At 53.7% G+C, this 13,517-nt stretch overlaps 2 protein-coding genes across 2 annotated transcripts; one reads left to right on the plus strand and one right to left on the minus strand.

Moving 5' to 3' along the window:
- Nucleotides 1-2,737: 2,737 nt before the first annotated feature.
- On the plus strand, nt 2,738-3,604 carry DICSQDRAFT_60551 (WD40 repeat-like protein; the record flags this gene model as incomplete). The annotated part of the gene is made up of 2 exons (XM_007365711.1): nt 2,738-2,918; nt 3,165-3,604. Coding segments are annotated over 2 exons (621 nt in total), but the record flags the coding sequence as incomplete, so codon positions are not given.
- Nucleotides 3,605-11,511: 7,907 nt separating this feature from the next.
- Nucleotides 11,512-11,848, minus strand: DICSQDRAFT_170094 (uncharacterized protein; the record flags this gene model as incomplete). The annotated part of the gene is made up of 2 exons (XM_007365712.1): nt 11,512-11,571; nt 11,633-11,848. 2 exons carry the CDS (start codon nt 11,846-11,848, stop codon nt 11,512-11,514), a joined length of 276 nt encoding a protein of 91 aa, XP_007365774.1.
- Nucleotides 11,849-13,517: the final 1,669 nt, after the last annotated feature.

Raw genomic sequence — 13,517 nt, forward strand, 5'->3', positions numbered from 1 at the left:
GCCCATCTTCACTCACGGACAGGTGACCTACATGCCAGCAGGGGGCGCTTACTCATGAGCAGGAGTCCGGACTTGGCATGACTCAGGTGTTAGTCATGAGGACACCATGTGACAGGTCAGGAGACAGGACACGAGTCAGAAGACTCTGACCAAGCAGGGACAAATAGGTACCTGGTCTGTGCACCGTTGTAATTGTATAAATAGTAGGGAGTCTGAGGCAGGGAACCTCAGACTTGATCTTCTCGTCGATCACCCATCTCCTCTGTAGGTAGCTAGCAGCCCTACCTCTCACTGCCCCTTCTAGTCTAGGGAATCTACTTCTTTACACCATCTCTTGCTGTGTCACCTGGAGTTGCTTCGCCCCTTAGCACCAACCCCATCACCAGTGAGCTTTGTCTTTGTTTATCTGGTGGCACAGCTCGTTGGCTGTGACAATGTTAGAGAAAGTGTAAGCGGCATGTTCATGGCCACAATTGGCGAAGAGAAGACGGTAGGGAGCGAGTGAGCGCTGCAATCATGAATCAGGCAGGTCTAGCGCTCACCCTATCGGCCACTTCCATCTGCACCACGTCCGTCGTGAGGCAACACTGTCTAGCTTGGTGAGCCGTCCCTTACTTTTTCCTAGCTTGACTTACCTTTTAGCATCTCAGATGCCTGTACAACGCCCTACACGGTCTGATACAGAGGTACCCCACAAGCCCGGGCTTGAGGGCCGGGCTCGGGCTTGCAGAAGTTCAAGCCGGGCCCTCAAGCCCTGAAAGCCCGACGCCGGGCTGGGCCGGGCCGGGCTTTTCGGGGCTGGGTACCTGGGGCTTCAGGGCTTGGAGCCCGGCCTTGCACAACACTACTTAGATATTCCCAGCGAGTCAGGGTACTAACCATAGACATAGACACAGAGACTCACAATTCGCAATCTGCAAGCCTATTTGAGGTTCAGATAGACTCTAATATGCCAGTTGATCAAGACGATTTACAGTTCCTTCATGACGCGAAGGTATGCCGGAGTTGAAACATAGACTACGTATTAGTAACTTGATAACTTATATCTAACCACATCTAATCAGGCGTTCGACCAGGTCCGCCGTTCACACCCCTTTAACTAGCTGGTACTCGCTCACGTACATGCGCTTGAACCAGAAGGGCCTAAAACGCAGTGATTGCTTTTTCCACCGTCGGCCGTTTGTCTGCGTGGGCGTCTTGAAGTGAACAGTGTATTGGCGCTCTGACATTTGGAGAAGAGTCCCCTTAGACGCCTGCAGGATCTGATTGCGAGCCCCGCCTGATGGTCTCGACACAGCGCAGTGTCACCCACCGTGTCATCCACCAACAAGAAGTGTCCTTTGAACACCCATATTTTCTATGGACGACCTCGCGAACTCCCTGCGTCCCTCGCGTTTGGTTTCGTCTATCGCGCAGTCCCCGGCACTTCCATGGGAGGTCATCGAGAGGGCCATCGATCTCTGCTCTGGCGACAAGGCGACGCTGTGCGCTTTTGCTCTGACCTGCAGCCAGCTCCATCCTCGTAGCCTCTTTGTTCTCTTCACCAATGTCGACCTCCGAAGCCTGAAACAGCTCGTGGCGTTCTACCATGCCGTCCAAGCTCAGTCGCACCTTCAGCCTGTCGTGAAATCTCTATCGTTTCCGTGGGGGGATCTCTCCGAGTCTCCATTTCCCCTGCTGTCCACCCTCCCAGGTCTCCGCAATGTCACATTTAACAGTATCTATCCTGTGATTAGGGATGATATCCAACTCTCCCAGTCCACTTTACTCTGTGGCCTCCAGAGCCTGACTATCCGCGATGCTGTTTTCCGAACGCAAACCGCTTTCCTCCGCTTCCTCTCGGCCTTCCCGAACATCGAGGACCTCACCTGCGAGAGTCTGCATCTGATCATCCATGAAGGCAGTGGAATAGTGCAAGATCATCCGTCTTGTCGTTTACAGCTGCGAACGCTGAATGTGAGGGTCCAACATGGTCATCTGTGCTCCTCGATCTCAACGCGCTGGGTTGCCTCGTAGATACTTCAAGATGTGGACCAACACGTCGCAGAGCTGCTGGTTCACATAGCTCAACCGGCGATCACTAGTCCGCCTGCAGTTCCAGAACCTGCTCGTGTGTATCTCTTTCAGTCTCCCGCTGCATATCTTATATATTTTGAATCGGATGCATCATCTATGCTGCCTCTTCACTCAGGTCAGGATCGCCAGACCTCCTTAACATGGTGGACACCAGTTGGGCCCAAGAGACTCCACCATGCCATCGGAGTCTTACGCGGTTCACCAAGAGCGATAAGACATGTCACCCTGGTCCTCTGGGATTCCGACGTGGGTTCTCTACACAGGAAATGTTGTCGACCTGCGAATCTGGAGCTTTTTGCAATATTGGAGAGTGTCCTGCTCGAATATAACTGCCATCGCGTACTATTGACCGTTCCCGGAATCCCAGTCCTGAAAAAACGGAAGACTATCTCCTGGTCGGACGAGTTCAGCAAGTGCTTCCGTCCAGTTAGCGAGAAATGGGCGCTGACTGAAGACGTCAGATACTGTGAGTATCGTCCATGCAAATGATCCGAGTCGGACATTGACCTGAGTAGCTGGTGAATGCGGGCATGACTCGTATGTCACCGCGCTTGTCGTCTCCTCAGATGGGCGGTGGGTAGCGACGGCCTCCGAGGATTCCACGATAATCCTCTGGGATGCCCACGACGCACGTATCTCGAAAGAGTGGCTCTCCCGTGACGGAAAGCTCTTGGGTCTTGCATTCTCACCAGACAGCAGACACCTCGCGTCCGCGGGTGGAGATGGGAGCGTGACGATTTGGGACATCAGCCGCAGCTCATATCGAGTTGCCGTCCTCGAAGGCCACTCTGCTCCTGTCCTACACTGTGCATGGTCCATCGACGGTGCTTACATCGCATCCAGTGATCATACCAACACTCTACGACTGAGGGATGGACAATCATTCCAGCTGCTTCCCGTCGACGGCACAACTATCATCGAGCCCCTGTTCTCCCCCGACAGCCAGTGGCTTCTAGTGCACAATTGGGACAGTTGTGGCGTTTGGGATGTTGTGTCCCGCGCATACCTGGCACTCCGGTTCCAGCTAGTTGAGGAGGGCGCTCAGCCCGTCGCAGCCGCATTCAACCCCTCGAGTACACACGTTGCAGTTGGATACTGGAGCGGGATGATCCACATCTGGTGCACGGCGACTGGACAGGAGCCTCTGCTCTTCAAGGCGCACCAAGAATGGGTGAACGATGTGGTATTCTCCCCAGATGGTCGACTGCTGCTCTCGGCGTCGAGCGACAAGACGGTGAAGATATGGGACGCGCGCACCGGTGCCATGGTCCAAGCGCTTGACGGGCACCAGTCCACCGTGTACAAGGCGTGCTTCTCCCCGTGTGGGAAGTATATTGCCTCTGCATCTGCTGACAAGACGGTAAGGGTATGGAGGACAAGCGATGGATCATGTTTGGCGACGCTCTCCGACCATGGCGCGTGGGTCCAGCACGTTGCTTTTACTACCGACGGGACAATGCTATGGTCTGCGGCACACAATGGAACTGTCTTGGGTCGTCGATTGCAGGACATCGTTCCGAAAGTATAGATTGTAGAGAAGTATATGGTAGACCGATGACCCCCGTTCCGCCTCACACCTCGTATGTCTACATCTGAGTGTATATGTATCTACGTCCAGTACAGTCACGAGTCCCGCTAACGATACTCTATATAGCCTTGTTTAGTGTTCCACACGGCTATCGCTCTCGTACACCTACTTCCAAATCATACACTATCCCTCGCTGCTCAGATAGCCATCGATTCTACGGGGATGCTGTATATCAATTTAGGAAGACAAATGAGAGGCAAGAAATCCCTAAGAATATGCACGGAAAGCATGCACAATTCCACCTATGGTCTGTAGATCCTCCCTAGACTCGCGTTAGCTAGCAGTGCTCAAAGCGCAGGTATAGAGATATATCGGACTGACCTTTATGTGTCACTCTCCAGTCTCGAAGCGGAGGGACCCGCGACAGTGGTGGATCAGCGTCGACAACCTCACGTCTCACCAGTGCTCATAACGCACCCGACGTGTCTGATTCGCCTTCCATCATCAGGACGCGAAGCGCAATATCCTGCAGTCCAGGTAGAGACTCACAATCATCAGCCAAGACGGAAGGAAGGAGGTGTCAAGCGGACGACGAGCCCGAGGCTGCGGTTGAGCACTCCTTGCTGAGCCCTCGGCGCACGCATGGCACGGTCGACGACCCCGACAGGCCCTTTGATCCCTGGGTCCAGGCATAGATCGAGGAATCGGCAACGTCCACACAACGCCATCGAGCCGACCACGTCAGATGTCTGTTCGATCACCCGGCGTCGCGTGTGCTGTGTCGGGCATGGTTAGCCTGTTCCTGTGCAGCGCAGTCATCGACAACAGTATTGTTTTGTGACGCGCGACCACGCTCCGTGTTCGGCCTTGGCTGTGTCGTTCTGCCCCTGGCAGCCCATGATTCGAACTGCGCGTCTCGCGCTCGCGGGCAATAGGGAAGGTGTGGGAGGCGTGTGTCGAGTAGCTCAACGCGCAGGCGTTGGCCGGGCCTTGTGCTTGCTCGCTCCATGTTGTGTGTAACATATAGTTTGCGGAGGCATGTGTCGATATCAAAGACACCAAGCCGTGTGGATTGCAAAAGAACACTCACCGGTCGCTTGGGTATAGTGTTGTGCAAGGCCGGGCTCAAAGCCCTGAAGCCCCGGGTACCCGGCCCCCAAAAGCCCGGCCCAGCCCAGCCCGGCGTCGGGCTTTCAGGGCTTGGGGGCCCGGCTTGAATGTCTGCAAGCCCGAGCCCAGCCCTCAAGCCCGGGCTTGAGGAGGACCTCTGTATCTGACCGCGTAGGGCCTTGAACAGCCGTCCGAGATGCTGAAAGGTAAGTGAAAAGTAAGGGTCGACTCACAAAGCTTGACAGTGATGCCTCTCGGCGGACCTGGTGCAGATGGACACGGCCGGTCGGGTGAGCGCTAGACCTGCCTGATTCAGGACTGCGGCTCACAGGGTTCGTACCGTCTTCTCTTCGCCAAAAGTGGCCATTTACATCCTGCTTACTCTTTCTTTCATGTGTAGCAAGGCCTACAAATGAGCTGAGGTACGTGTCAAATGCTAATTCTTCATGTATATGTGATAGGCCTAAAGCCCGGGCTTGAGCCCGACCCGACCCGGACCCAGCCCGAGCCCACCACTAGGGCCCGGCTCGAGGGTTCAGTGAGCCTGAGCCCTCCAAAGCCGGGCCCTAGCCCGGGGTTTTGAGCCCGGCCCGGCCCTGCACAACACTACCCAACTTGGGTAAGGGCGCACGAGGTGTCCGACTGACGTGTCTTAGAATGGATCCGGCGAGGAAATAATCGGAATGGATCCTGGTTGAAGACGTGCATTCCATGCGCGAATTGCTGCCAAAACAGGGGAATGCCACTGACGCAGGGTATCTCGACACTTGTGCTGATGCGGAGAGAGTCATGGTCATACACGCGGAAGTGAGTACTCACGTCCGCAATGAACCATATCCCACGTTTGACTAGCAGCCAATCGCGCGTCATCTGATCCCTTTTCCTTGGTGTAAGCTCCAGCGAGCGCAGGCTGACCCTCTTCTCCGCCTTCGTCGCTCGTGCTGTGCTGAGTGAGATCCAGCGCAGGCATACATCCAGGGGCAGTGGAAAGACGTTCGCGCTCTATTTGTTCGTCTGGAAGAACCAAGGGACTGAGCGTGTAAAAGGAGGTCGGGATAGGAGGAAGACAGATGAGGAAGGCGTAAGTCCATCGAGAGAAGTTGGGGAGTCGGGTGCGGGGAAGAGCGATGGGAGATCGATAGCCTTAGATGCTTGGCCAAAGGCACCGTCGATAGCGGACTACTGACGTTGTGGAGGGCGGTCGCGAGGGCCATTTGGAAAACGACCTAAGAATTGATAAATGAGCATTCCCAAAACTGAATTAATAACGGGGTCCCGAGTCGTTCGCATACAGGCATTAGTGCAACTATAGACCAGAGCCCTGCACGTCAGTATTAGAGCATGAATGGAGGACGGCTTTGACAAACTCACTCGAAGATCTGCAGAGTGTTTGTGCTGCTCTGCTTGGAGGACTGCCTGCAGCCTTGAGCCCTGCAGCTCGAGGACGGTGTTGTGCGGAGAGCCGCGGCGTCTCGAGTAGCGCTTGTATATCATGCCCGCTACGGAGATACGGGCCGGGTCCCGGATGCGGACGCATAGGTCCGTCATTCTTCCCAGCGCGACTCTGCACGAATATCTGGCGTTCAGCTCAGGTGCAGCAGCTCGACGAGACTCACTGGTTTCTCAGCTCTTCCTTAACTTTTGGACCCCGCCAGTTTGCACGTCAGCGCTGCGAGAGTGTCATAACACCCTCATACCTGAGGCCTAGCTGTGACGTCATGAGTGCGCTCCCGGTCCCAAAAGTCAACATGAATTGCCTGAAACAGGTCGTCGGATGGCGTACAATCGGTCTGTCTCGGGTGGTCCCGTCATTACCAGGTGAGTAGCGATTACGATAAGTTAACAATCTGTACGTCTTCCCGATCCTCCTTACGGGCTCCTTGTGTACACGCACTCATTCATGGAGCACCGCTATCGTTTGGGCTATGGGCTCACCGGTCTCCCTCCAATGCAGATTCAAGTCGATAGGTGTGGCATACATCCACAACCCGAAGCAACCCTTTCGCCTTCCACAATATTGCTGCTCGAAGGAAGCCCTAGTGATACTTATGCTCGTGCACACATAATCAGGTTCCTACCGCGTGCGACATAGCCCACTGAAGTCCTCATCGAGCAGGTCTTCCCACTACAGGACACCCACTCTTCCGCGAGCAACGGCCCTAGCGATATTTTGGCGGCATCCGGAGCATCGGCACACCCTTCTTCCTCAATTACGCCGTTACGCTGTGGATGTCAGCAAGACGTGGTTGCGCATACCGTGTTTGATTGGTGTCGAGTTACGGGCGGAGAGGGGAAGATGATCACATTGCACTCTGTGGGTGCGTTCTCAGCTTCTGCTGCTAGCGGACAGGGCATTTTTGCGCTCTACGCCGACGATAGGCTCACGATTTCTTCCGCGACGGCGGGACGTGCTTGCTATACGACACCGTCCCCTCAGACAAATTGGCGCTGGTGTTGTTCTAGCATGTGCTGGAACGGCTTTTCCTCCCGAAGTTCATCCCCTCTACTGTTTCTCCCTACCTTCAGGAGAGCACATCGGAATGCTCATCGAGAAACTTCCTCTTGGGACCTGACATGGCGCATGACTCGCATCTCTTGTTTCCCGAGACCTCTCCGCTCTTATGCTTCCCATCTTCATCTATATCCCCATCACGCGAAGTTTTGCCCGCCCTGCCTACGTTCAAGTCGAAGCATATCCCGATTCATACGTCTGCTTACTGCACAAATGCAAGCTCGTCTCATATTGCCGCCGTCATGGAACACCACTAGCACTAGGTCGCGGACGGCGTTGGGTTCTCCAAGCGTCTCCGGCGTGAGTTCCGAGTATCTGCTGAACACAGAGACGAGCGGTGCTCGGAGAACCAAGGTGTTCCTCCTGCACAACTGTAATTGATTCATCAGTCCGAAGGCTGTCGCAGTCGCTGCCACCTGGAGCACCAATCGTCTCGCTTGATTGTCACGCCGTGGACAAAACTGCCCTGAATGAGAATCTCGTCCATGCAGGCAAACTAGTGCTGAACCCTCCCCTTCCCCCAACGAGTATCATATGCCTGTTCTTGCGTCCCGGAATCCTCGCCGCGGATGTACTCTATCCGAGCTAGCTAATGTTCCAGGATGAAATCACTCTGTAGCGGACACCGCAGTTGCCGTACGCGATCCGCACGAAGACGGTCTCCCTGACCTCTGGCCCACGGTAGAACGTTGAATCGATTTCCTGCCCTATTTCGTCCGATTTCGCGCCGCTTTGCTTATGCTTACCATCGCGTACGCCCATAAGTGTATCCTGTAATACTCCTGAGAGTGTCGTTGGTTGCGATATTGTACGACGAGCTCCTTGAAGGCAGAACAGATTGATCTGCTGAAACCCTTGGTAAAAATGTGTCTCTATGCCTCGCTGCAAATCAGCCAGCGACGAGAATTAAGCCAAAGAACAGCATATGACTGCAAAGCGGCCGTGAGTGATCGCTGCAAAGACAAACGACAATCTCGTCCCGTTCGACATGGTAACACGATACATATAACCCTGCATGGACCCAGGAATTAATCGCGAATAGATACAATCTCTTCTAGATCAACGAGCAGACGGTACGCGATGCATCTCACTTCTACCCAGATACCACAGTCTTTGTCGCGTTCCTCAGCTCTACCAGTCGTTGAGCCAGACTGGTCCCTCTATGTCTGAGTTGGCTCATCAGCTCTCTCCCTATCATCACCATCACCATGGTCCTCATTCAGGTAATCTTGGGTCGCCATTGATGCTCCGAGGGATCCAACGACGCGTTCAAAGACTAGAGAACGATCGAGGTGCAGCGACAAAATCTGTGAGGACGGTACAGAGCCAACTGCCCGGAGGCTAGCTGACTGTAGATGGAGGAGGAAGCGTGACACGAGGATGGCAGATAGCCTGCGTGGTCGAATGCGCATGCAAAGAGTTAGAATACTCAGGATCGACTTGCAGATGCAATGGCGCACATACGGGGTTGTGAACTCCGTCACTACGCTTACAGGTTGTAGTGCGGCTACAGAGATCTATGAGACCCACAGTCAAACGTTGCGCTGGTTCAACCATAGATGGTGGACTCACCGAAAGCAACGTGAAGGCAAGATGTAGGGAATTGAGCACACCGAGGATGCTGAATGAGGAAGGAGTGAGATGCGACATGCCGCAAAATCACCCCACTCACAGGAAATAGACGGTCCCTGCGTGAACGATATTGTTAGCATGTTACGCCCCGGCCGACACTAGTACTACTCAGCACGCACCATCCATCAGCAAGACTCTAGCTATCGAGCCCTTAAGCACGCCTCCGCGGTGAGCTGGATACTGGAGACCTAATGTGAACCATGTGACACCTATGGCGAGGCAATCTGCTGCAATGACGCATGACCGAGAGATGATCGTGACTAAAGAAGCTGGTAAGATTGAGCGTTCAGGTAGACTCGGATTGCACTTTACATCTAGAATAGATAGGTTGGGCTTCAGTGGAGTCTCAATCGACGCTCTCAGGGAGCCTCACATTTGAGCGAGATTGATGGACACATTGTTAATCTCTGTGCATCCAAAGGGAAAGATGTTCTCGCCGGTCAGTCCGAGCCTGAAGTTCGCCTGTTAATGAATCAGTATTCACAGGATAGCAATGAACATGTCGTGATCCGATCTCACAAAGTTAGTTCCGAGAGGCACCAAGGATAGGCCAGCAGTGATAGCACACAGTGTTAAGCTCCTCCTGAGTGCATAGACACGGATGGCTGTGAACGCTGGGAAGTAACAATATCGAGATGTGTTCGAGGATATCAGTGGACATGAGGTGCTCACCTGCGAGGACTATGAACGTCAAGTATTCAATGGCAGCATCACCCCTGATGGACCGTGCACAGCTGCATGGACACGATTGATTGCAGTACTGTGTAGAGAGTCCATTGAATTGCCTTACCTCTGATGAAGTCAAGATATATGTGGATTCAACATTCATAGCAAGGGCGGAGTACGTACCTTGTTGGATATGCTCGGTCCTGTTGCAAGGTCCCAAACCAAAAAGAGCGCGGTCATGTACTTGTTCAGCCAGAACAAGATGGCTGCCCCTGTTATCTTCCGTCCCCAAAAACACCGGTTTTCTTCACCAGTCGTGATCATTGAGTCGTATAAGAATACCACTGCCAAACAGATCGGTGAATGGATTAGCGTTGATTCTTAAGGGCATACGATTGGTATGCTCCCGCTCAATAGGGACTGTACCTGTTGCAGCGATAGTGCAGTAGTTGTCTGTCATGCTATGCGGTTAGGAAATACATCTTTAGCGCCCGCAGTATCGGGTTTAGACAGGGGACAGGTCACGTACAGGCTAGAATACTCAGAGGCAAACTGTCCTGTCTGTGAGGAAGCCATGGTTGGAATGGGGGGTTGGGGTGGCGACGCGAGCTCTGTAGGTTGCCTCTTCTTATATTGAGGAGAAGTAATGTGGATTTCTGGTCGCCTCGAGGACACGCCCTCCACCGCAACACAGACGACACTCTGTTATCGAATGCTATCTCTTGATGATCAGCCATCGCAGAAGCTGACAACACCACGTCTCTGCCGGGTGACGGGCTTCCTTTAAGGCAAAAATATCAAGAAGCATGTGAGTCAACATACCTAGTATCATCTGCGACGCGATGAAAAGTGATCACGCGGAGAAGGGATGCGCTCGCGTCGAGGTACATGCATGATGAAATTTGAGAAGCTGAGATCGAAGGTACAGCCTCACATGTAAAAATGGCACAGATTGAATGAATGCTGACCTACGACTGGTGTGTCGGATACTTTTGAAGGATTTGGAGTGGTACGTGGTGACAGTCGCAAGCCTACAGACATGTAAGGTATGAAGTCACACGTACGTCGGCACACAGCGTTGAACGCGACCTGTGCGTAGAGTGGCTCTTCACCTCCCAGATCTCCCCGGCTAACGTCTCCTTCAGCACCTCGGTCGCCTACACAGGCTCTGGATGGGACTGGTGCTTTGAGGCATATCTTAACATAGATATACGCAAGGTCATAGGAAATCATGGCACCGAACACTGACTACCTTCACTGTCTCCGTGCGCTTCTCCACGCCGCTCTTCGAGATTCTCCCAATCGCCACTGCGATGCCCTCGGAGAACTGCCTCTGCAACCTTCCGCTGTCACGGACATCGGATAAGGCTATTGGCTGATGTCGCGTCCCTACTACTGTCTTTACTTGACCATTGCCATCGCTGATGCCGGACTCAGAGAATGTAGGTAGCAGTAGAGCGCCGCGGCGGAGAAGAGCGGAGGAAGAGAGAGGGTGTCAGTGGAGAGTGTGATGGAAAATGCTGCCGACTGGATGAGGCGGAGGCGAGGGGGGTGCTAGTTCGATGGTCTGCGGGCGGAGGTGTGGGTACGTACAGAAGTCTGTGTACATTCCCAAAAGCACAGATGAGCGTTCGTAATGAGGGCAATGCGGTCTATCATGAATGACCTTTAGGACAAGAGCGGCGCATGACATGCAGAGAAAATGAGGTCATGAGTCTCAACAGATTAGGCTTAGACGCAAGGACTATACCACCTGTACCAGCACGTGCTGTCGCGCGAGACCCCGCTTGGTCGTTCTAAAATATCCATACATGTGTATCATACGCGCAGAAACACTCGAAAATGTACAGAGATGCGTGCGCAAATCAAGGATCAGAGGAGGGAGAGACAACAGCGTACTTATTCAGGAGGACCTGTCCGCTCCATACGTGGAAACCACTCTGCTTCATCTGCGAGAAGGATGTAGTGCACGCTCGTCTCGCGCCCCCTAGGAGTCGCCTATGAGCGACTTGCTCGTTTCGAAGTGTTGGGTCTCAAGATTCGGCTCCTGAAATATATATGTCATAACCCCTTGTCCTTGGTGTGGGCTGCAGCGAGCGTGGGCTCACCTTTTCCCCACTTTCATCGCTCGTGCCGTCGCCAAGCGAGGTCCAAAACAGGTATGCATGCAGGAGCCATCGCGAATTCGGAGACGTCCTCTCGCTATTCATGAGGTCACTAGCCTCCTCGTGTCTGGAGGTGCCCGAGGACGCAGTGCGCGGAAGGAGGTCCGGACAGGGGTTAGATTTGATCCACTCCCCCTGCGGTGGACGATGTGGCTTCATGGATGCATGATGTTCACGTCGAGGGATGCTGCGGCGTCTGACGCGGAGAGAGACGATGGGAGATGGGTATGTGCGCTGGTGAAAGCGCGGCCTATAAGGAGTGGGCTACTGGCTACGGGGAGGATGGTGCAGTTGGCGGCTAAGTTACGGCGGTTATTCACAGGCACTAGTCAGACCTTCGGAGGCTCTAGCGTACTCACTGGACTATCCGTAGGAATCTGCCTTGCCATGCTTTTGAAACGCAAATCTTCGAGCCAACGCTAGGTCTGGCCTGACTCATGATGGGGGGGCGTTGAGAGCCGCAGCGTCTCGAATCGCGCTTGCCCATTAGGCCCGGTTTGGGCCGGGTATTCCCGCTGCATCACTATCCCCATGCACCCGTCTCTCTTGCTCTTGGATTGCGCTGGTGCGTACGTCCGCACTATAAGAGGGTCATGGCACCCTCATACCTGAGGCCCGAGGCCTGAGCCCTAGCTGTGGCGGCTTCTCGGTTTTGTAAGTAGACACCGCCTGAACCAGGTCGTCGGAAGGCATACAATCGTTCTGCCTACAGCAATCCCATCATCTCCCGGTGAGTCAGCGATGCGCGATGAACCCCTTCCCCGATCTTCCGTACTGACTCCTTGTGTCTCCAGTGCGCATCGATGGGACACGACCAGCGTTCGCGCTTTGTGCTCCCCGGTATCCCACTCGTGTAGAGACTACAACGAGGTATGCAAACCTCTGGGATATCGGGCCAGGGAGGTGTCAAACCTCCCAACCTGAGTGATACGCATCGGTTAGAGTTTCGGTTAGGGTTCGGTTAGGGTTTGGTTAGGGTTTGGGTTAGGCACTGCTCACACCTCCTCCTCCCCCAAGAAGGGAGTCCGTCTGTATTTATCGCGCGAACGAGGCTTTAGAGTGCCCCCCTAAGTGCTCCTGGCTCGGGGGACCCCCCAAGCGCAGCGAGGGAGGGGAGGGAGCACGAATGGCGGGTCCTCTTCGCGCAGCCCCCATCAAGCGCCACAATGGTAACTTCGATCATCAAAAAGTGCGCGCTGATGCGCCAGTGTCGGTGGTCTTCCGTGTCGCGCGTCCCCCACCCTCCTCGCCCGCTGCACCTGCACAATGCTCTCCGTCAGTTGGACAACGCTGTCTCCTCAATTGCGACCTCCTCAGAGAAGGAAGTGTCCGCTTCTTCGAGCTCCTCAAAGTTTGTTCAAGTACAAACTCAGTCTGTGGCACTGTTCTAGCCATCAAAATCCGATGCGCCCATACTGATGTCCCAGGCGAATAGCCAATCACCTGCGGGATTGGGAGGTCTGATACCTCCCTGGCCCGATATCCCAGAGGTTTGCATACTATCCCCATCTGGAAAAACAGCCTTTGCGAATTGACGCTAATTATCACTATTCAGATAATCTCATCTATATTAGCAAGTGTTAGCAGAGATGACATCTACATTAGAGCTACTATTCAGACACACTTCTTCAGTAGTGCAACTAAGCACTAATTAGTATACTTGGTACTAGTTATAACTACTCTTCACTATCACTTTTTCTATAGTGCCATGTAGTGCCAACATGATACTATTATAGCACTACTGCAAATGTGGTCCTCTAATTTTCGCTATTTTGCACTACTGTAGTACTATTTTGCGCTATTTTAGCACTACTCATTTAGGGAAGAC

This window comes from Dichomitus squalens, assembly GCF_000275845.1.
Source record: "Dichomitus squalens LYAD-421 SS1 unplaced genomic scaffold DICSQscaffold_14, whole genome shotgun sequence".
Taxonomy (NCBI): domain Eukaryota; kingdom Fungi; phylum Basidiomycota; class Agaricomycetes; order Polyporales; family Polyporaceae; genus Dichomitus; species Dichomitus squalens.